The sequence below is a fragment of the Orbicella franksi genome, chromosome 10 (genome assembly GCF_964199315.1).
Source record: "Orbicella franksi chromosome 10, jaOrbFran1.1, whole genome shotgun sequence".
Taxonomy (NCBI): domain Eukaryota; kingdom Metazoa; phylum Cnidaria; class Anthozoa; order Scleractinia; family Merulinidae; genus Orbicella; species Orbicella franksi.
Window position 1 is genome coordinate 20315515 of NC_138154.1, and position 22066 is coordinate 20337580.

The 22066-nt window shown below is 39.0% G+C and overlaps 2 protein-coding genes across 5 annotated transcripts in view; both read right to left on the minus strand.

The window, feature by feature from the left end:
- Window positions 1-4351, minus strand: part of LOC145500774 (guanylate-binding protein 6-like) — a 40386-nt gene extending 36035 nt beyond the window's left edge. The window contains exons 1-4 of one of the 3 annotated variants that reach the window (XM_081480314.1): window positions 4120-4351; window positions 1936-2100; window positions 1075-1232; window positions 392-564 (exon numbers count right to left, since the gene is read on the minus strand). In XM_081480314.1, coding sequence (XP_081336440.1) covers window positions 392-564; window positions 1075-1232; window positions 1936-2095 — 491 coding nt within the window. In that variant the 5' untranslated portion in view covers window positions 2096-2100; window positions 4120-4351. Of the gene's footprint in view, window positions 1-391; window positions 565-1074; window positions 1233-1935; window positions 2144-4119 lie in introns of those variants that run through there. The other 2 variants (XM_081480312.1, XM_081480313.1) reach the window with 2 other exon arrangements.
- A 2923-nt stretch (window positions 4352-7274) lies between these two features.
- LOC145500766 (guanylate-binding protein 6-like) lies at window positions 7275-21806 on the minus strand. Of its 2 annotated transcripts, XM_081480299.1 has the most exons (14): window positions 21698-21806; window positions 19580-19687; window positions 18528-18689; window positions 18166-18298; window positions 17246-17404; window positions 15652-15809; window positions 14722-14894; window positions 13900-14077; window positions 13307-13565; window positions 12383-12678; window positions 11607-11861; window positions 10053-10175; window positions 8868-8915; window positions 7275-8102 (listed from the first exon to the last, which is right to left on the minus strand). In XM_081480299.1, exons 2-14 carry the CDS (start codon window positions 19583-19585, stop codon window positions 7431-7433), a joined length of 2622 nt encoding a protein of 873 aa, XP_081336425.1. In that variant the 5' UTR covers window positions 19586-19687; window positions 21698-21806; the 3' UTR covers window positions 7275-7430. The 2 variants fall into 2 exon arrangements, with proteins under 2 accessions (XP_081336425.1, XP_081336426.1); XM_081480300.1 differs by lacking the exon at window positions 11607-11861.
- Window positions 21807-22066: the final 260 nt, after the last annotated feature.

Sequence of the window (22066 nt, forward strand, 5' to 3'; positions counted from 1 at the left end):
AAACGGAGTCGGAAGAAATGGAAACGTTCTGATTCTTCCGACTCCCACTCCGTCGAGCTTATGACTCCGCTTACGACTCCGATTTCTGATTTTCACTTGGTTATAATCGCTCTTACGACTCGACCACGACTGCGACTCCGTCGCAAGTGAAAACCAGTCTTTAGAATGCAGTCTTACTTTTTGGACATAATTGTCTGTTTCATATAAGACCAGATTCATTTGCACCAGCCCGAGCATGTATTCCACTTACAGAAAATAAGGACCTATTTACACTGTAAAAACCCAAACAGCCTCGTGCCAGCACACACTACATAACAAAGAACCTGTCTAGGGTGACCTGCAAAAACCCCAGGGTGTTACTGATGGGTTTTAAGCACACGTTAAAGGATACTCCAATCCATTAAGATCGTGTCTTGTGGGAACTCCTGCTGAATTGTAAATCAACACAGAGGCCAGCAAAACGGTGAGCGTGAAGATTTGATTGTCGTCTAAACCTTCTCCTCTCACGGCATCAATGCCCTCTGAATCTAGTAAAACCACAGTACACTCCTGGCCGTTTGAGTCCTGTTTAAAACAATCAATAATGAGTCACCGAGTGTCAAAGTATAGCGCTAAGAAAACAAAACAAAAAGCATAGACTGTCCTGCAAACTACGTTCCTGTACGTATTGGTTTTCTGTCCATCTAGACACAAAAACAAATATTTTCATACAGGAGAAACATGAAAATTCTAATCATTCTGGAAAGCTACATTTCGTTGTTCAGTACACAGAAATGTATTCAACGAAATTGAAATATAAGTGCTTTTTTAGGAGAGAATTCTTCAAATCTCATGGTATGAGTTTTCGTTGAACACTTGTTTCTTTTTCGGACGGAAGGCCAAAACTTGTGTTGAAAAATAATCACTTTCGAATAAAAACGAATGAAAACGGAGACCTGCGGGTAAAGGCGGCAGTAGGGAAAAACGATATCATCTCAAATAGTTGAATTCACAGATCAATTCATGATTGTTTTCATTTTCAAATAATGTGCCCTCTTGCACGTTTTTGTAGAGTTGGCAATTTCCAAACCTTACCCGAATTTTTTGCGGCACAACCCACATCCAGATTCCCATGGTTTCTGGATCAAAATGATGTCCCAGAGGAAAAACCTCTGATTGCCCAAAAGCTTCGCTTAAAACGTAAGATTTTCCTTTTCTGTATGGCCCAGCAATTGATACCACACACACCGGACCTAGAAAATACGAGAGAACGATGCATTATAATTTACTATTTTTATTTTGAAGGATTGTGTTCTGAAACTTTCATCAACTCTATAAAAGAGCTTTGTTGAAATGCCGATGAAATACTTCTGCAACAGTCCCCACCCCCTCCTCTACTTCTAATCTTACTGAGAGACTTGGAACTAAAAAGAAGGGAGGGAGGATGTAAGAAAATTAATATGTTTCTTTGGGGCAAATCATAGGTGTGGAGCAGGGGTAAGCTTGTTAGCAATAGTGTTTATACCATCTCAGTTTGAGGCCAGTGAAATTCAAACCATCGTTGTGCAATACTTGTGACTCTTTTCATTTCCAAGCGCGTATAACCAAGAAGAGATTTAAAAGAACAGATTGTCTAAGTTTTCCTTTTGGGCGTTTATGACGCAATCAACTCAGTATATCTCAACTCGTGAATGTCACTGTACGACCTGACGTACATTCTTACCATGTGCAAAAATCTGAATGATATAATTAAAACAGTAGAATAATATTTATAAATGCTTAGCGCATTACATTCATGGATAGAGGTAAATCTATGAAATACAACAGTGGTAATATCAGACCTTTTCAATACCAGCATTAACGACAAAATCTAAAATCGGTACTCAACGTGCTCTCGTGATCACAAAGTGCACTTTTCACTCAACTGGCGATGATTTCTGGATGATACTTTTTTACCTCTGACAGTACGAAGTTTCTGAAGTGCTTCATCAACGACATAGAGTGAGGAACGCCTTTCTCCTGTTTTAATGTACTCGCCCGTTGCTGCACTCCACTGGCAGTTGTTAGGTAGACAGAGTGGAATTGCCATGTTCTGCGCGTTTCTGTACGTTGCCATGTTTCCTGAATTTCAAAGTATATAAACATTTGATATCACTTGACGTCATGGTAAGACATCTCGGTTTCCTCTTTGAAATGAGCTCTATTTTCTGTTGCTTGGGGACCCCTCCAAAATCGGCTCATATTTCACGGATGAAAGGGCCGGACACCCGACATGAAATGCATCTTTATAAAATCAAAAAATATCGTTACTTTCTTTTTTTGTCAAGCTTCCAGGTTTGTGAACAAAAGTACAATACAGCTAAAAGTAGTTTGATCTTGGCGTCTAAATTCAAATACTTTGGCCATTTTGGTCGCATAGCTGTGAACATCAGGCCCCAATTGCTCGAACTGGTTGATAACGCTATCTGCCGGACAAATCGATATCAGTGGATAGGTCTTGTCGAAACAAACTACATCAACTACTGGATAGTGAACTTAAAGGTGGATATTGTTTGAACAATAAAATAAAAAAAAAAACAAAAAAACAAGCAACTCTACAGCGATAAGTGCACCTAATTGAACCTTATTGCTACGTCTTGGCTGTGAGCTACTCTTATGCTTTACTTCGCCGTTTTCGGCCACATCCCACAAGTGTATCATTTTCACATCACTTGTTATTCTTTTCACTTTGCACCCAGTTATTAGTTATTCATGCTGATGGGGCCTTACAACACCAAACAGCTGTCCAAGGTGCTAATGCTCTGAGCTCACTATTTTGTTTAGCAATTACATTGTTAACACTGTCCATTCTTGTTTGCACCTTTGTGCGCATTTTGTGGACGCAAGCTTACCCTGACAAAGTTGTTGAATGGTTTTTAAACGAAACGTTTGCTGCTAAAAAATCTTATCCATTAAATCAATCGCAGGCTATTTTTCTCTCTATCTCTTTAAATGTAACAATTGAGTCTACTTTGAATAACACTAGAATCTGAATTATGTCAAATGGCTTATAGTTGATAGGTGAAAGTTGTTTTCGTGTTTTGGTTTCGGCTGCTAAAATGAAATTTTGTAACACATCTTAAGTTTCGATGAGATTCTTGATTCAGACATTCAAATATTCATCGTTGCGATTCTTGGAAATGTGACCCAGTGATCAGTACATGATTGTGAACTTTTTGTTTGGTTTGTTGCACGGGCTGCCCTGAGCAGCATTCCATTTAGCATAAATGTAACGCTGGTTTCAATGTAACGCTGCCAAGACATATCCCGAAATAAGAAATGCACATTCTTCTCGAATTTTAGCTCGACAGGGTTCTTCGTTTTGTAACAGAGCACGTTTGAATTTCCAAGCCTTTAATTATTGGGTTGTTAAGGAAGAAGGTTGTTGCTAATGTCAAAAGATGATTTATCTTTTCAAGTTTTTTCTAACTGACCAGTCCTTGCATTAGACGAAGTATTAATTTCGATGTGTCTGAGCTCTAGAGTAATAACTTATGAACACCAACATGTCGTCTCCATGAGCTTCCAATATTTTTCCGAAGGCGAGGTTGTTTACAAATCAATGATCCATCATATCTCAGATTTTTGAATTAATTTATTGAATGATTTGCATTTTCCAGTTTGATTGCATGACACTAGTCAAAACCGGCAACGATATAGTAGTTCGTTCAGGTTAAATAGCACTCCTATCTGTCTCTTCAGTGGTTGGGTCGATCATGGTAATTGTATAAGGGTTACAGGTAAAATTATGGCGACTGGCTAAATACTGCAAAGGCTAGCCTAAAGAACACTGACTCGACGCATGTTAGGCGAACCGAAACGTTGTTTTCGCTAAACTGAGATCTTTTAACCGGAGTACTACTCAGGTAAATCAAATAATAACAGCTGTAGTGAATTCTTGTCTATACACCAATCCCTGTAACGCCGTTAGGCCCTTTACTAAAAGCTATATATTTCATTCCGAAATGCTCAATCTTCGCCTTTCTTTCGTTTCCTACACCATCTTTAAAGGTTATAAAGTTCATGGTTTGATTCCCTTCCTCAATAAAAGGATTTCATGTGCTCATTGTAATTATAAAAGACTGAGGTAATGATACTCACCTGACTGAAAGGAACGTCTCTCTTTCGATGGAAGGCTAGTTTAAGTCTTCCGTCTGCCGCAAATTGTAGCAGCCTTCTTCCGAAACTGAAAGACGTTTACGGGGAATCCCCAGGTTCCAAGAATTCGTGCAAGTGGACAAGAGTTCATGCTGGGACTTTTCCCTTTTCATGCGGAAACTGAAAGGCTTGTTTTCATTTTTTGTGTCACTCGCCATCGCAAATAACGAAGGCAATTTAGCCAGGGGACAAAAAGGTCCCCTTAAAATACAAATATAAAATGAAAACAATTGCACTGCTATGTACGTAGGGAACCGTGACACGTCAAGAACATTTTGAAACAATGTTTAGACAAAAACACTCCCACTTGACCCACGGCTCGTTATATGTTGAACATAACATCTTTCTCAATGTTTTTGTCCACAGATTTGAACAGAGATTTTCTTCTGGCGAAAGTTATCAAATATGTCAATGCTCAAACTTGAAAACTGAAATATTATTTCTTGGTAACATTTTGTTAAAAGCCGCACGTGTGCAACTGAGACGCTTTGCTGCGCAAAGAGCAAGAAATCAGTCACTGAGGTTCTTCCTTTAATGCTGAAACTGAAAACATGGCTAAACATCGATCCTTGATTGTTCGCCCATATGTTCTTCCTATTGGTTCGATGGTATTTTTAACTTGTAGAATATCTCTCAAGTTGTACCTATGGGGGCGAATTTCACTCCTTCTCCCTATCACTCCCACATTCCGAAGGTGGAGGTGAAACTATTCCTCAACAAAAGATTTCTCCTATTGGCAAAGTACGCTTCTCGTTTGGTCTTTGGATTTCTGACGCAAGCACCCAATATCTGACTGGAGAAACAATCTACATTGAGAAGATTTTCACACGAAGAGAGATCTGTAGTCACTGATATCGGCTTGGAAATGGAAGAACAAAAAGCGACCATGAAAAACAATCTCACGGGGCGTTTCAAGCAGGTTATCGCGGACGAAGAAGCTTGTCCTTAAGAACTCTGTCACCGTTGCTTTTGCGGTCAGTTTCTTAACAGTGCCTGTGAAACTTCACTTTCCTCCTCTCCTGCTCGATAAATGACATACAGTATAAACTATGAATTTAAAACTCACTGGAGTGGCCTCGAATTTGGTTCTGTTTACGGGTTCTGTTTACGGCGGTTTATTATCCAAGTTCAGTGGCTAAAAACAAACACTTGATTTCCTTTTCATTCCTAGGGTTGGGTTGGGGGTGTAATGAAAATAGGCCCTTGGACCTTTCTCGTTTAAACAAACAAAGAAACAAGGAAAATGAGGATAACTCGTAATGGATCGCTTTCAAGGCTGAATCGAGAGCTACTCCAATCTTAGGTTGACCAAGACCTAATTCGGAAAAACGCTTTCAGGTAGCAAAACAAGACAATCACCCTTTCCAGCATAAGTTTGGAATATCCCCTCCACTACATGGTAACTTTCTTTTGTTACTTGGAAGCTGAATATTTATATAATTATGTGTGGTTGCTTACCACTTAGCCACAAAATCTGAAAATCCAGATTTAAAGCCAATAGAACAGTTCTTTTTCAGAACATCCGTTGGGTAACTGTGAAGTGCAACTTCAGAGATACTCCTCTCTTTCGGTTCGGAACGGAACGGCGGAAATTGAAATTAATGGTGATAATCTTTTTCGAGGATACAGCCGTCACTAAGAAATAGGGATTTCCAGAAGGGTCCTCCATGACTAAAGCCATTGATGACAGAAACAATTTACTTGATGAAAGTTTGAAAAAATTAGATGTATATCAACAAAGAAAAAGTTAAAAACTATAAGAATCGAGCTTACTAAGTGTATTAAACAATTAGATTATGAGCTCGAGATTTCTATCGCGCGATAGTTGACAAGGGCGTAGCCCGAGTCAGATATCACGCATACAAATCGAGAGCGAATAATCTAATTGCTTTAGTATAAATCTACTAGTCGTTAAAAACGTTGTCTAAATCCTCTTCAAAGACACTTCGAAAACGCCAAGAAGCAGCCGTCATTTTGTTAACGAGGGCACACTGCTACGTTACTCACCATCTATCACAGAATAAATAGCGCGTAACGTAGCCAATCAGAGAACGGCTAGAGTGATAGACCGCTAGTAGATTTATATTAAATATATATATGAAATATTTAGTATATTTACAAATGTTCAAATTTCCTGACCATTTGGTAATTTCCTGTGCTTTATCAAGGGACAAACAATAACCAGAAATCGAATAACTAACTATTTTGCCAATCATCACTTCAGTACAACAAATCAAAGCCTGTTTTCCGACTGAGTTTTTATTTTTGAGTACGCTTATACTTGCACAGCTTTTATGTTAACTTGACGATCTAAATAACTCACGAGAGTATGTTACTTCATGGTTAGATGCCGACTAACGTCTGAGTTTGGTGATTATCTAGACGTATGAAGCTATATATAGCAACTTCCCAACTAATTGACGGGAATTCTGTTGGGTGGTGCCTAACGTTGAACTAGAGAATTTAGTCACCAAAGTTTGCATCAGAGTTAACGGTACTTTGAAAAAGTTGTTTCATCAATTATTTTAATCTCGTCATACGCGATTTCAGTATTTTAGCGTAGAGATTATATCGACGAGTAATCAATGACGTCAACGACTAACCGATGACTGAAACAGAACTGGATAGAATGGCCAATTCTCTCTATGAGAAGCGCCTGCAGGGAATCATGGTAGTTGCATTCATCATCTTGGACTGGAGAGAAAAAGTGCCATGTCTATGTCTCAGTAATTGATCATCGGTAATATTCAATGACTAACTCAACCGTTAACCACGGATTACTTATTGATTCTCCATTGATGCCATTGGGTCTTACGCCTGGACAAAGGCAAACGAAGCGTGTTCGAGAGCTTAAGCGAAAAGAAGTGCCAAAACGACACTCGCTCCTTCCACCTTTGTCTAGGGAGTTTCTGCGCTCATGACAAGCAGTGTTTACGGGTGGAACGCGCATTCCACACAAAAAGATAATCAACCAACACTGAGTACAACTGATGCAGTGCAAGAGTCCAGCTGCCTCGCCAAAAAAAAAAATATATATTAATAATAACAATAATACTAATACTAATACTAGTACTAGTACTAATGATAATGATAATGATAACGATAACGTTAACGATAACGATAACGATAATGGTAATGATAATAATAATTTATTCTCGGCAGTGCAGTTATAGCACAAAGGCTAGTGGGGACGAGCAAACAACTGAAACAAATAATTCAAATTCCACCGACTTCTTACAAACCAGTCATTCTAACTACATTACGTTGCAAAAAGTGCCAGCAATAGAGCTGACACCTTCTGCAAGTGGTGCAGCAATGGGTTCTACAGCAGAAAGAACTGCGCCAACAGCTGGTACAACAAGACTTCCCACAAGCTGAAGTGCTTGTGTCCAAAATCCAGGTTTTTCGACATCCTCTCGTCCTTTGCGAGTTAGTTTGATCTTGCCATGTAAGTCGTCGGTTTCCTTGACTCGTTGCCCTATCAATCCTTCTGTTGTCGATGCTGTTAAGGCACTTGATGGGGCTTGTTTGATAATTTCATCCAGCTTTGCGTTCATGTCATCACGGAGTGCCTTCATTTCCGCATCGTGTTTCTCATTCAGCTCCTTTATTAAGGCTTCGCTGTCGTCTTTGGCGTTGACCTCCAACTGTTGACGAAGAACCTTTTCCTCCTGTTCTTTCTGAGCAGCCATCTCTGATAGTTTCTTTATCATTCTCATGTTGTTTTCGTTGTGTTCTTGCAATGCCATGAAGCGCTCCTTCAAAGCTTGATTTTCCCTTATGAAGGCTTGCCGTTCCTCTTGAGCCCGCTTCATGCTTGTTGCGATCATGTTATCCATTTGACCTTGTTGTGCCTTCCGCTCGCTTTCCAGTTGCTCACTAAATCTTTTCCGTTCCTCCTCTAGATTTTTGAGCAACATTTCCATCTGGAAATTTAAGGCGTGAAAACGACATATATACTTAATGGGCTTACTTGATTTACTCCTTCTTCCAAATATTAAATCATTGTTGGACGAGGTTGAGCAAAATATCGTGATTTGTCGGTGGCGAGCAGAGCAAAAATTGATCCGTAAGACACTGATCATGACAAATAACGATATTTTGCGATAACCGAGTTCAGCTTAGGGAAGCGATCTCCCGAAAGCATGGTTTCGATTGCGCATGAGCAGATAATTATTTGCAGCACATTTAGAGGATACTACGCATGAGCAGACCAATATTTGTCGGCAGTTATTTGCATGGAAGTCACTTGGTGGGTTCTCAGTCAATGAAAAGGAACGAAAAAAAAATACATCGAATGACAATGTCAATGATCTTGGAGACTTGTCGTTTGATGTGACACCGTGTTACCATGATATATGTAAATAAAAAGCACTTCGATCGAAAGAAATTAAAAAAAGTATTAATAGGCTCTTTAATTGCAAAATTCGGTCTCATGGTGCAAAAAACGGCCATACTGGGACGTAATTTAGACAATGGGACATCCAAAGGAACGTCAAAATAGCTATACTGGTGCTAGTTGCTTTGCTTTGGAAGTCGCACTGTGTAACTCGGCGTCCAGCATGGCTTTTTTTGTACCTTGTGTCCGGGTCATACAGAAGGCCTATTAGTCTGTCAATCTCCACATCGTACGTGGCCAGCTCCCTTGCCTTGCAAAATAAACCCGTGATATCAAATTCAATTGAATGTACCTCTTTCTTCCTTTCCCGATTTTCTTCTTGCAAGCGTGATTGTTGTTCCTGTTGGTCCGATTAGGATATTATGTTAGGCTTATTTTTAATATTACATTCTTTGGAATTCAACTCACGTAACTAAAATATTAGATGTAGACTGGGTACCTAATAAATTTTTACTATTTATTTGCGTTTAATGTCCAGTTATATTGATGTTAAAGAAAAGACATTCTTTTCTAAAGAGAGAACAGTTTAAACTGATTTGCAGGGATAAATTCTCCTCTTTGTTACAACGCCTAATAGCTCCTAATGTTCGGACTGACGGTGAATTTTTTCCCTTGCATTGATCTTGATATCATTTAAGTTGTTAGTAAGTTTGTTTTGAATGTAACGATATAGCTAGACAAGCATGTAATGGAAGACCCTCTACAATGAACCATGCAATAACAACACAGGCCCATATATATGGTACATGTTATTTAAGAAAAAACTCAAGACCTTCCTTTTTTACTTATGAGTAACTCTTTTTCATATTTAAAATTTTTTTTTAGAGTCTAGTTTTTTAGGTATTTTGCTAGATTTTAAGTTTTTAAGTTTCTTAGCGTAATAGTCTCGTAGTTTTCAGGGATACTTTTGTAAAACGCCTCGGGCAAATAATGGATGTGTGCGCTATATAAATGAACTATTATTGTTATTATTGTTATTATTATTATCAGTATTATTATTGTTATGTTTCATGTTCAAATGTCTCTAAAAGCACTCGATTATAGTACAGTATAGACTGGAGTTTTAGAGTTTACCAGAGTCAATACTGTTCTTTCGAAAAGAGCATCCGCTAGAGACTCTCAGCCCAGGGCGTGTTTCACCATGTTCTTAGAATTTGGGTTAATCTCATCTTCAAGCTTCCTATTATTATTATGATTATGATGATGATTATTATGTTTCATGTTCAAATATGTCTCTAAAAGCACTTGGTCATAGTACAGTATAGACTTGAGTTTTAGAGTTTACCAGAGTGAATACTGTTCTTTCGAAAATAGCATCCTCTAGCGACTCTCAGCCCATGCCAAGGCGTGTTCTACTTAGAATTTGCGTTAATCTCATCTTCAATCTTCCTATGAAAAAGTTCTTCTAAACAAATAAGGTATGTACTTGTGCTGCTGATAGTGTAATTTCATAACCTTGCAACTTCCTTGCACTTACTTCCAGTCTTTGTCTTTCTTGGTCTAGATACGCCTGGGCGGCCAAATTTCTGCTCCGCTCGTCGTCAAAGTCTTTCAGTTGTTTGAGCAGCCCCAGGTATTGTTCCTTCTCCTTCATCAATTCCTGAAACAAATAACGGTTATTTTTCATTCAGGTTTTTTTTTTTTTTTTATGACCGAACATATGAATGCTGCGCTTGAGATTGTGTGCTTTCTTCAATGAAATTTAAAATTGAAAACGGAAAATGAGCCTAAGATGATTATATTTAGAGAAAGTCATGTCGCGTTAAGGCTTTTATGAAAGCAAAAGCATATAAACTTCTGCTGTTATTCAGTGGAATTCAATGAATTGGTGTCTTCAAGATCACTTCCGCTTTCGGAAATCCCTGAAGGGTATGGAAATAGCCAATTCTGCGACTCTCTTTCAAAACGTTCTCAAATCATACTCACATAGACAGTCTCGACATTTTCTTAGCCTGGGGCCCGTTTCTCGAAGGCTCCGAAAAGTTTTCGCACCCGCAAAGGCGTAGCAAAATCTCAAGCATTATGATTACCGAGCTGTTTTATTAACATATTCTAAATATGACCAGAAGATCCCCTCACACAAGAAGTTTTAGGCGTGTAAACCTTTCTGTTTTTAGATACAGACTGACTAAAAATTGCTTTGCGGGCCCGAAAAGTTTCCCGAGCTTTCGAGAAACGGGCCCCTGGTCTTAAAATCTGGGTCTACTGTGTACAAAGCTGTTAGAAATAGCCTCAAAGACAATTTTAGGACAGATGGAAATAGTAAATTATCATCATATCATATCAATCATCATCTGGACTGTTGTTGCATGTATACATGTATGAACGTATGTCTGTTACCGTAACACGTGTGATAGGAAAGTTTCACTTGACTGTCCAAAGTACCTCGTTGTTTGCAAAACATTGGCTTTGCATTTTTTTTACGACGCGCGATTGGTTTTAAAAACGAGTGCCACTTTCCCATCTAACCAGAAGTGGAACCATACTGAATAGAGACGGATAGTTATGAAGCCCGGCAAACATCAAAGAAGCAAACAAAGATGCCAAGATTTATGTTGGAACGTCCGCGACCGTGCGCAGTATTTTGTTTTGCACTAATTCACTATGCATGAATATAAATAACGGAACCAAAACTTTTCTATTGGTTACTTCTTCAGTCAGTAGTAAACAACTATTGTGTTTTGTGCACGTCAAGGCCAAAAAAAAAAAAAAAAAACGGACAAAAACATACAACAAAGAACTTTGTCGGATTTCGTAAACATTCCCCTTTATTAACGTTCGAGGAACCAAAATCAAACGTGACTAGTACTTGTTCGCACACATTTTCCCACAGTTCGCGTCGGCTACTCGTACATATTTTCTTCGAATTTTGATTGGTTCACTGGATTATCTGAGTCCTTTGTGATTGGCCAGAGTGATTACTTTAGTTTTGGTTTTGCGACACTCAATTGACAACCGTTCGAAGCCTGTTCCATTCAGACAGAGTGTATTTTGAAAGAAAATAAAAATGCGTAAATTAAGGATTCCTTACTGGATGAAACTCGAAGAACACTGCAGCAATGACATCTTTGGCGCCTTTTGCAGACTTGTAGTAATCATCTTTAATTCGGGTGTACCCGTCAATGACGTCATCAAAAGATACTTTAGCTGCTTCTTTGCCCCGTAGTTGCTGTAGGACTGGGTCCAAATGAGTTCTTTTTAGCTTTTCGAGGAGATCCTTACAAGATTGTCTTGTTTTCGTTTCATTGTCTATCAGCCAAGACTTTAACTTACTTAACACAGATTCCTAGTACAGTTAAAGACAGAACATAATGTTGAGTAATGTTGAGTAAAACATCAAAATACCACATTTATATCAAGGTAAACTCATTTCCTGACCGACTATGACTAACAACCTTTTCGTAGGCTGTACAAATTTTAGTTTTTGTGAGGAGAACTGTTATTGGTTAGTTGGCCCTTCAAGTTGTTAACTGTATCGCCTTGTACAAACGCGAAGTTGCGCTGGCTTTCTGTCTCGTACAAACCACCAAGTTCCGATTTGCATTATTTCAAATCGTTTTCTTTTACATGTGAAGCTTTCAAAAAAGCTGTCGGGCTAGGGTAAGCCACCAACGATTGTAAAGTGGCCTAATTATGTCCTTATTTCAATAGGCGCGGTAAATAGGCCAGTTCAAGTTTTCTTAGCAGAACACAAGGTCTAATTGATGTGTTACTTTTAGCCTTACGCTTACGACTGCAACAGTGACTACAACATCCAGAATGTTGATCACAATATTCATTTGCGGATAATCTCCGAGAAACACTGACCTTAAGCTCGCCCACAGTCCTTTCAACTGTGTTGGTGGAGATTCCAGCCATTTCCGCCATGAACTGCTCTTGGCACACATCAAAAGCATCGCTGTGACGCATGCGTATCCTGACATTGCTACAAGGCAATTCATCAGTTAGCTGTGACGTCAGGAGCGCATCATACGTCACCAGAGCAGCCTGTTTGGCGTCCGAGCATTTCACTGCAACGAATGTGTCCCAGGCACTTTGCACATTAGGAATAACATCGGGCCTGTTTATCGCGTCAACATAGAGTTGAACCATCACCGCCAAACCTAAATGGAGCGAGCATGGGATTATTTAAACTGGAAAAACAGCAGGAGCGAGCTTTGCTAATCTCAAGGGACTACAACACGGACTGGAGTATATTATGATGTATATGAAAATATAAATTCAGCTTTACGTAGTTATTTAAAGAACTTCCGGGCGTGTTTAATGGGAATATAATAACTCCATGAACTAAGTGAACAAGACAACAAGTTTTCCGACATCATTAGTGTCATATAAACTAAGATATATTTAAATCAGAGAGGAAGGGAGAGAGTGCTAGTGACTGCACCCAAAAATAGGAATCTAGCCGAGAAATTGAATATATAAGGTGAATTTATTCAACTAAAATAAAAAGTTTCTCTCCTTTTGCTTTTTACTAAATTACACGGGAACAGATTCAGGACGAATTAATGAATATTAAAACTACAGCAACAACCGATAGCAACACCAAAACATACAGAAATAATAATATAAGTGATATGACTAGCAGTAATGGTGTTGTGTATTAACTAGGCTTTTGAACCAGAGAGAATAAACGCAGATAACGTCTGCGAGATCAAAGAACAGATAAAGAAACGAAAAAGACATATTAAACTGGTATTAAGACACCGCAAAGAGAAAAATCGATCTTACCCTCGCCAGTGACAAATTCTCCATCATTGAAGCTGTGTTTAGGAGAGAGAGTGGTCCTTACCAAGCTTTTGAACTTTTCTAAACCGCTCAAAAATTTGGGATTAATCTCATCCTTTCTCTCGTTTATACTTTTCATTGTCTCAACATCGACTGTTGGAGAAGGTAGTGTGAACGCGTCAAACCCACTAAAAAAACGCAAAATGCTTTCAGCTACTTGCTCGTTTTTAAAGCCAGCGGCTGTAGAATCTTCTTTAAAAACCTGAAAAAGAAAAAGTGGTCAGATGACCTGCACCTCTTTAAAACTTCTATTTTGATTCGTCATTGTTAATCTGCACCTCTTTTGTTTTTAGGGCTAGGGGCATTGTTTGTGTTGTATAACTATCGTTTCGTTTGGCGAATCATGAAGACCCTTGTAAACGGTGCGTGGTCGCCCAAAATGGTCAAAAAATAGCAAAACGCCAAACGTTTTCGACATACTGTCATCTTAGTGTCATCTTGTCATCTTAGCGTCACTACATATTGGGGTTTTCACGAACAAGTTTCTCGTTTTTGCTAGGTAGGAAAATTTCAAATGAATTCGTCTTTGCGATTACCTTTTTTAAGAAGTAATCCTTGATGTCCTTACAGTCAGATGGAATGTCTTTCGTCACATCTCTCAGTAACCAAATGAAGTGAGGAAATGTTTTGTGAAAGAACTCCATGTCTTCCTGACGACCATCTTCTCCAGTGTTCGATCGTATCTGAATTCTCTGAGATAGTTTTGTAATGTATCTAAAAATGGTTAGGGAGTAGGTTTTTAAGGCATGGTTCTCAAGGTTCCTCGCCTTATATTCATTTCCGAAGCAAAAAAGATGCGATAAGTGCGGTTGAACTGACTCCTAAGAATTTGTTGAAATTCTAACCATCAGCTGAGGAATGTCACGTTTTGAACTGATGGGTGTGAGACATGAAGAATCTACCGATATAGTGCAGCCACGCCCTATGGACACCCAGTTAATACGGACACCCGACGAAAAGGTCACTGGCAGATCATGAGACGCGGATAACCGACACTCTCCCCAGATCATTGTGACACGCTGTCATATAAAGTTAACCTCGCTTAATTGACACTGGTTCTCTGTTCACAGTATTAAGGCGTCTATATTTACGAGCGTTTATCTTCATCGAGCCCCAATGACCATATTGCCAAGAAAAAGGCGATAATAATGATGCATGAAAGTATGCAAAATAATACTTTAGTGTACCTCATCGAGGAAATAAACCTGATTCGTGTTAGTTCTGCTTGCCGAACCTCATAGATTAGTGCTATAATTTAGCACTCCAAGTCAGACAGGAGGAAAAAAAGGTGGGTTTGGCTGTCCTCAAGAATGTTTAGATATAAGTAATTGTTGGTGATAGACTTGCTGAAAGGATACTCCAGTCCTTCTGTGTCATGTCTGGAAGGAACATCTTGGGAATTGTATATCAGCACAGAAGCCAACAGAACAGTTAAAGTAAATATCTGATGGTCATGAAACCCTTCACTGGCCGCAGAATCAATTCCTTCAGAGTCCAGAAGCACCACTGTAAACTCCTGACCATAGGAATCCTAGATAATAACACAAGAAGACAAGAGAGGTGACCCTTATATGGGACATATCCTAAGGTTATCACTCTGGGGCAAGTCGTTCAAAGGGTGGATACCGCTATCCAGCGGATAAATGTTCCCAAAAGAAACCATACTATCCACTGGATAGTGCTTTATCCGGTGGAGAGCGTTAACCACCCGTTGAAAAACCTCGGACTGACGTTTATTTCTTTTTATATTTAGATCGCTCCCGACTACAAAATCCTAGGAGGTTCTATAAATGACCAATCCTATAAGGCGAGCTTAACTAACGTGAACAGCCCAAGCGGCTTCATCCTCCATTAAAACATATACGAGGCGTGAGCAGATGGCTGATAAAGAGAGCTAAAAATATCTAAACAAGTAAAAGTTACTACAGGAAAGTTTAAATTCTTTTCGTTAATACTACAAAAGTTAAAATTAGAAATCCATGCCTGTCAAAATATGGTCGCCATGCAAACAGCAAGATCTTGTCCAACTACATGTTATACCAAAGTCGCCAAATTTGGAGTTCATTGCTTTATGTTTTTTTGCAAATTATAACCTTTCTAAGAATGTGAAGGCCTCAACCCCCCCTCCCCTTCCTCGTTCTTTCACAGCGTTAATACAGTTCAATGTAAAAAAATCATTTGTAATCAATTAAGCATTAGATTTGGCACATGAAAAGCTCGACGTCTGAATCAAAACGTTATAAAGTGCTTTGATATAACTGTTTTACTTTAAATACGTGTAGCACCACCTTATATTTTTCAGGTACAATCCATAACCAGATTCCCATGGTCTCGGCCACCATTTCATGTCCAAGTGGGAAAACCTCAGGTTGGTTAAAGGCTTCGCTTAAGATATAAGACTTTCCCTTTCTGTATGGGCCAGCAACCGATACCACGCACACAGGACCTATTGATATCATTAAAAATAACACGTATATAATAATAACATACCGATTCGATTTAGCGACCGCCTTTCGAATAAGCGCCTTCTTGGAATGTGTTTTTATTACTAAGCGCTCCCATTCCAATAAGCGCCTCCATTCTAATAAGCGTCCCTGTTCTAATATTATAATATTACTAACAGCGCCGTCAGAGTTTATATCAACGGAGGTTCATCTTCCATGCCGCATTACAAACAGTGGTCTTCGTCCGAGTTTCTCAACTATTATGTCCATGTGCGTGCATAATTCCTTTAGAAGAATGATCTCTACATCAAAGTTTGTGGCGATTGCTCAGCTGATCTTTCTGGCCAGGAGGGATCCAAGGTTCAACAAGTCCGTTTTGAACAATCCGTTGTTTCTCAAAAAGTAACTAAGCGCCCTGTCTCGAATAAGCGCCCTCCCTTGAGGTACTAAAAGTAAATAAGCGCCCCGGACGCTAAACCGAATCATTGTGGTAATAATATTAATCATTTTGTGTAACTTTTTAAAGTGTACCTAGCTGTAAATAAATATGAAAATATATCAGTCATATTTACAGGTACTGCCAAAATACACCAACAGTAACAACAACAATAGTAATAGCCCGCGAGCAGGCTCTCATCGTTGGTGACACGAGCAAAGCCGTCGGGGAGCGAAGCGAGCCTGTGAGAATGAGAGCCTGCACGGACGCTATTGTTTTCCGAATACAGGCCCTGTATTCTCGCTGACACAGCTCGCTGACTCCTCTCGACTCCACTCCTGCCGCAACGCATGAGAACTACGACAGTAGCAACAAGAACGAGAACAACAACAACAACAACAACAACAACAACAACAACATGAACAACAACCAACTATCAATTGTATTACAGAAACTGTTGACGAAAACAATCTTAAGTAGACTGAATGAGGCTTCCCACTCTACATTGGTCGCTTAGGACTGTCTGAAGTCTAGTTATATCAAAAGGGCACTAATCAATTTCTACCAAATAAAACAAATTATTTCGAGAGAAAATGGGAAATTTTAGTAGTAGTGAAATGAAGATCACAATATGAGGAATCCCAGCTTACCCGTGGAACGTTGCAGGGACAGTCAGCTCAATTAAATGAATTTATTTTCCTCTGTTATTATAAATATTTTAGGTTACATTCCATGCATGTTTTTGAACTGACAGCCAATACTTTAACAGGGTCCACAACAGCAACCATACGTTTCCTTCTTGGTCACGCACTGGAAAGTTACACCGGATCCATATATTCTTTTTAATGATTTTTAACATAATTACCAATGCATCAAATTAAATTTTTGTTCATTGTTTGATTGAAGCTATCTTCAGCCTGATAACGTATCACAGTATCGCGAAAAATTCTGGAGCTTTTTCTTTAGACGTGACAACAGCAATTGAATGTCTCTATTATTTACCTTTAACTTTCCTTAGTTGCTCAAGTGCCGCGTCGATCACATACAGAGAAGAACGTTTGTCCCCTGTCTTAACAGACTTGCCCGTTTGTGGGTTCCACTCACAGTTGTCAGGTAAACAGAGTGGAATTGCTAATTGTCCTCTACTTGAGGGATGAGTCTCTGTCAAGAATAATTAGCAGTGGTTAGCTCTTTAAGCTCTTATGCCATAGTCAGGGTCAGTCTACAAGGAGTGCTGGAGATAAGGGACATGTAAGATCCGCGACAATACGCAGGCTGTGAGCCAGGGACTCAGCCATATGTAAATTTCTACAAAGCATGCATTCACGTTGCGCACGCTCTCTCCGTTGCTCTTTTGCCCCCTCGCCTTGTCGAGAGCGTGACATTTGAGGTTTTTGAATGTTTTTTTTTTCTTTCAATTTGTAACATTTTTCATTTACCGTTTGACCATTTCTGAAATTGTTCTTTAAAATTACACCGATGTATACTACTGGGAATTAAATAACGCTACTTAGCCGAGAATTGTTTTACAGTGGAACAACGAAGGGCCAAGGGACTGACAAAATATGTTGGCTACAACGAGGTTTTCGAGGTTATTTTCCACATCACTGGGCCAGGAAAATCGTTCGTTATACCGCGGACTTCGCTATATAGAGTTTCTTTAATTGGAGGTTCCACTGTACTAACCCGCGTAAGTTTGGAAACTATTTTCAGAAGCCCAGGCGAAGGGTGGAATTAAAGTCTTCCTTATTTTGGGGGAGGTACGGTCGCCTAAGCAAATACCTTTTTCGGAACTTCAAGGGTAGAAAACGTTTATCTTTTACTGAAATCGTTAACCTAGACGGCATTTTTCTCTGAATAAACCTTGTTTCGTGCTTTCTGTCGTTTCGTGATTAAGTATATCAACGTACATTTCTACCAACCTCCATGAGCCATCTGTCGAGATTGAGCTTTGAGTTTTACCTCTGTAGTTTTCGGTTGACCGTCGTGGGTTTCTAAAGATAAGGCCAGGGCTCTTGATAATTCTTCTTCTTCAAGAGTTTGCATTTGAAATTCCTGTTTGAAATGTTGATTGAAAGTTTGTTTGTTGAGGAGGGAAATAATAAACGTCATCTTGTATTGCCCATTTTTTTTTTTTAAATTTCCATATTGGCGTTGACCTCACTTAAAAGTCTCACATATACCTTCTATAAGTCACTGGTAACTTCTCTGGAGTATTTCCACTCTAGACTAAAACTTCGACGCTACTTTACTGGAATAAAAATGCACAAAAATAATGTGGTACCAAATTCCTATGAGATGGCTGCCTTGAACTTGAGTCGTAACGCTCTTCTATACTGTGGCTTGGGACTGCACTCGCAGGCTTATCCTCTTGAGAATTCTTCAGTGCTTTGGCTAAGGCTTCGTCTTCGTCCTCTGACTGGAAACGTCTCAGGGGGTGAGATTCCTAATCAGAAGGCAATCAACATTTTAATCTTTGTGACGGAGCATTGTATGTTTTTGGAAGCTAACATGGGCCAACTTATATAGAAATCAAAACGAGACCACTACGAGCTATTTTGAGACATTTTTTGTGTTCTTCCTAAACTTCAGTTGTCCTGAGGTTTTCAAGACATGCCTCTACTTGTATTCACGAAAACGTGCCATCGTAAGACATGATAGCTGACCTCCTTCTTTGCTAAGACATGCCTTAAATATAACTCCATTGTGACAGTTATTTCCACTCATCAAATGTACTGTTTCAAGTAATATTGCTTTTCGTCGTGTATAAATCTTTCTCTAGTTTTTCAAGCGAACCTCAGTCACATCAGAAGTTTATATACAGCAGTAAAACCTCTCCTCGCATGTGAAACTTTCTGTCATTTATGTCACAAGCTACAACGAGCAATCCATTGCCTGTTACTTTTATTGCAAATATTAAGAATTCATCACTGTGCAAGAATATCAAAGTATACTTAAACACTCGTAGTTTAACGAAATAAAGGCAGGTTAGAAATAAGCTTCAAATAAAAATACAAGGATTTGTTTTAAAGAACTGTTTCGGTGATCTCCATCCATCTTCAGATTAGACAGCTACTCGGTGTGACATAAATACCACAGGCTAACCTGCAGTTATCTTAACATATGGGCATGAGACATCGTTCATGATTAACACTTAAGACATATTTTAGTATCTTCAGAAATATTCCCTCTATAAATAGACATTTGGTATGATAAAACATTTCTTGAATACGGCACCTGGACTTTTTGCCATTTGGTTCTTTGACCACACAGGGCTTGTGCCCAGCTCTCCGGACCCTCCTTGTACCCCACCTCTCCCAACTCAATAACACTCACCTCCATTTTACTTGCCCTTCTGTTATGCTGCTTGAAATCTTTTTAAATGTCTTCAATTTAAATGACGTTTGGTGCTTGTTGTTCTGCAAATTCTCATCTCACTCCACGCTGTATTAAGAAGTACAACAAAAACAGAGTAGTCGAGGACATCAAGAAATCCAACATTAAGAAAATGTAGTAAGTTCCCGAAATTCACTCAGCTACTTTAAGCTGGAAGAAAATAAGATATATTTTTTATCAGTTGCATTGGACGGAGAACCACTTGTTCATTACTTTTTAACTGTTATGTGCCACCCCTGCCACCACCCCCAACCACCGACCATTGACCACCACCCACCATTACCACGAGTATCGAACGGTAGTAATACATTTAGAGGATCAGAAATAAAATCCTTACAAGTTTGTAACAAAAAAGAGCAATTTTCTATGGATAACTTAAGAATCTATCTCGACTGTTAAAACTGCAACTTGATACACGTGTAAAAATAAAGTACTGTAAACCACTCGACGTGGTTTATTTTGTCTTTGAATTTAGATTTGTAGCAGTGTACGTGGCAATGATTAATTTCAAGGAGACTTGGGGCCTTAGTAATACCATGTGTGTGTGTGTGTGTGGCAGGGCGGGGGGGGGGGGATTGGGCCCCCCTCCACCTTTGAAATTTCGCCTCAAAATTTATCTGGGAATAATTTGGTACGGCATTTCATTGGTCAAGTATGTTGATGTGTCCAGGGCAACCATATTGTAACAGGCGTGTTTTATCAAATTTGTAATTAAATGAAAACAACTTCATAGCCGGTGACTTGCAGTTAATTTTAACTTTTTGTCAGTTCTGAGTATTTTTCAGCCATATTTGGGTAGTTTTCGTAACGTTTTATAAAAATCATTATTTCTAAATGGCGGCTGATTTGAAACTACATCATATGGCGTTATCGTTTCCCGTTATACATCGCAAAAAGAACGCTTCTGGAAATGCAATGAATGGTCCAAGAATTACAGAGTGGAGACCTCAAGAACTCTCTCCTCTCCCCCCTCCCATGACCAAGTAGACTAAAAAAGGGTTAAGTTAACAAAAGCTGGCCTATTACAGTAAAACGTTTGTATTTTGGTGATTATACTTGGACCTACCTCAAAACCAGTAAATCATTACAAAGTCACATCAGTTGAAGATGAAAGCTCGTAAAGGAAACCCTATGTTCAGGATCCGGAGAGGGAAGCTTAGTATTCTACTGCGTTTCAAGACTGTTAAATAATACATGTACTCCGATTTAAACACAATCAATCTTTTGACAAACTTTGAGACATTCAGGTAAAACAACTCAAGGTGGGATTTGTTTTGGTTAATTTCCCAACTCCCCGGTTGCCGGGTTCTCTAATTTCTGCATTTTTCTGGCGCTAGTCTCTGAAGATTATTCATTCTTAATAGCAAAGATATCAGTGACGTCACCTATTGTTATTAATATGTAAACCAGAGAACTATTGGTTGGTGAAACAAAGAACTCTTTTGTTTAACGTTTTTAACATTTAAATGACAAAAGCAACGTTTGTAAAAAAAATATCTTCCCTATAGATGTACGTAAAGCACGATCAATGAAAAATTCAAAATGTGTAGACGGCGAGATTGGCATGCATCTGGCTCAACACGGAAGTCGGTAAACTCTCAGGAAATATCGTAATTTCTTTCACGTCCACGGTCTTTTCCGCAGTCGAACTTTAATTTTGTAATAAAACAGCCTCCCCTTAGCTAGAATCTTTATATAATAAGGATCTAAAAGGTTAGTTTTGCGAGAAAAACGCTGCTTTTCTGAGGACGTAATCAATATTTACATTCATAAAATATGGAATTATTCTGCGAATGTTCTTTAACCTATCGATCACTGATATTTTCCAGTCTTTATGACCCTATCAAAGTTAGATATTTCGATATTAATCCGCGAGTTAACAACAAATTTGCAATGATAAACGATTACGTTCAGTTTGTCACCAACATCAACAGCTGAACATCTACATGTACATCGACGGAGCTGTGAAATCGTTACAGCGGCCTTCGGACCCATGAATTCAACCATGTATCATAATGCTAAATCACCTCAGCTACCGTAAGACATCAACTCACTTACCTCTGAAACAGGCTGCAGTTTTCAATCAAGGTGTTCTCAAGCTAGGCCTACGAAACCTTCGGAGTGTTTGGCGAGCTGTTACCACGAAACCAATGCTCCGTTTCCACGAAAGAAGTTGAATTGTTTGTCAGCAGTATTTAATTACAAATCCGGGAATTTACCCGGCTTATTATTCAGACACTAAAGGTTAAATTGAACGCTTGAGTGGTCAAACTTGCCACGGTTTCTTCGCTTCGAGTGGTAACGTGGGATCGTGACTAAAACCCCACACGAGTACATACGAGAAACGTAAGAGTACACAGGAGTAACATACGAGTACATACGAGTAACATACGAGTACATACGAGTAACATAGAGTATATACGAGTA

Coding starts and splice junctions, on each gene's coding strand:
- LOC145500766 (XM_081480299.1), bottom strand. Junction 17,405..18,165: donor TCGACAGATGGCTCATGGAG/GTTGGTAGAAAT, acceptor TATTCTTGACAG/AGACTCATCCCTCAAGTAGA. Junction 12,679..13,306: donor AGAATTTGTCACTGGCGAGG/GTAAGATCGATT, acceptor CGCTCCATTTAG/GTTTGGCGGTGATGGTTCAA.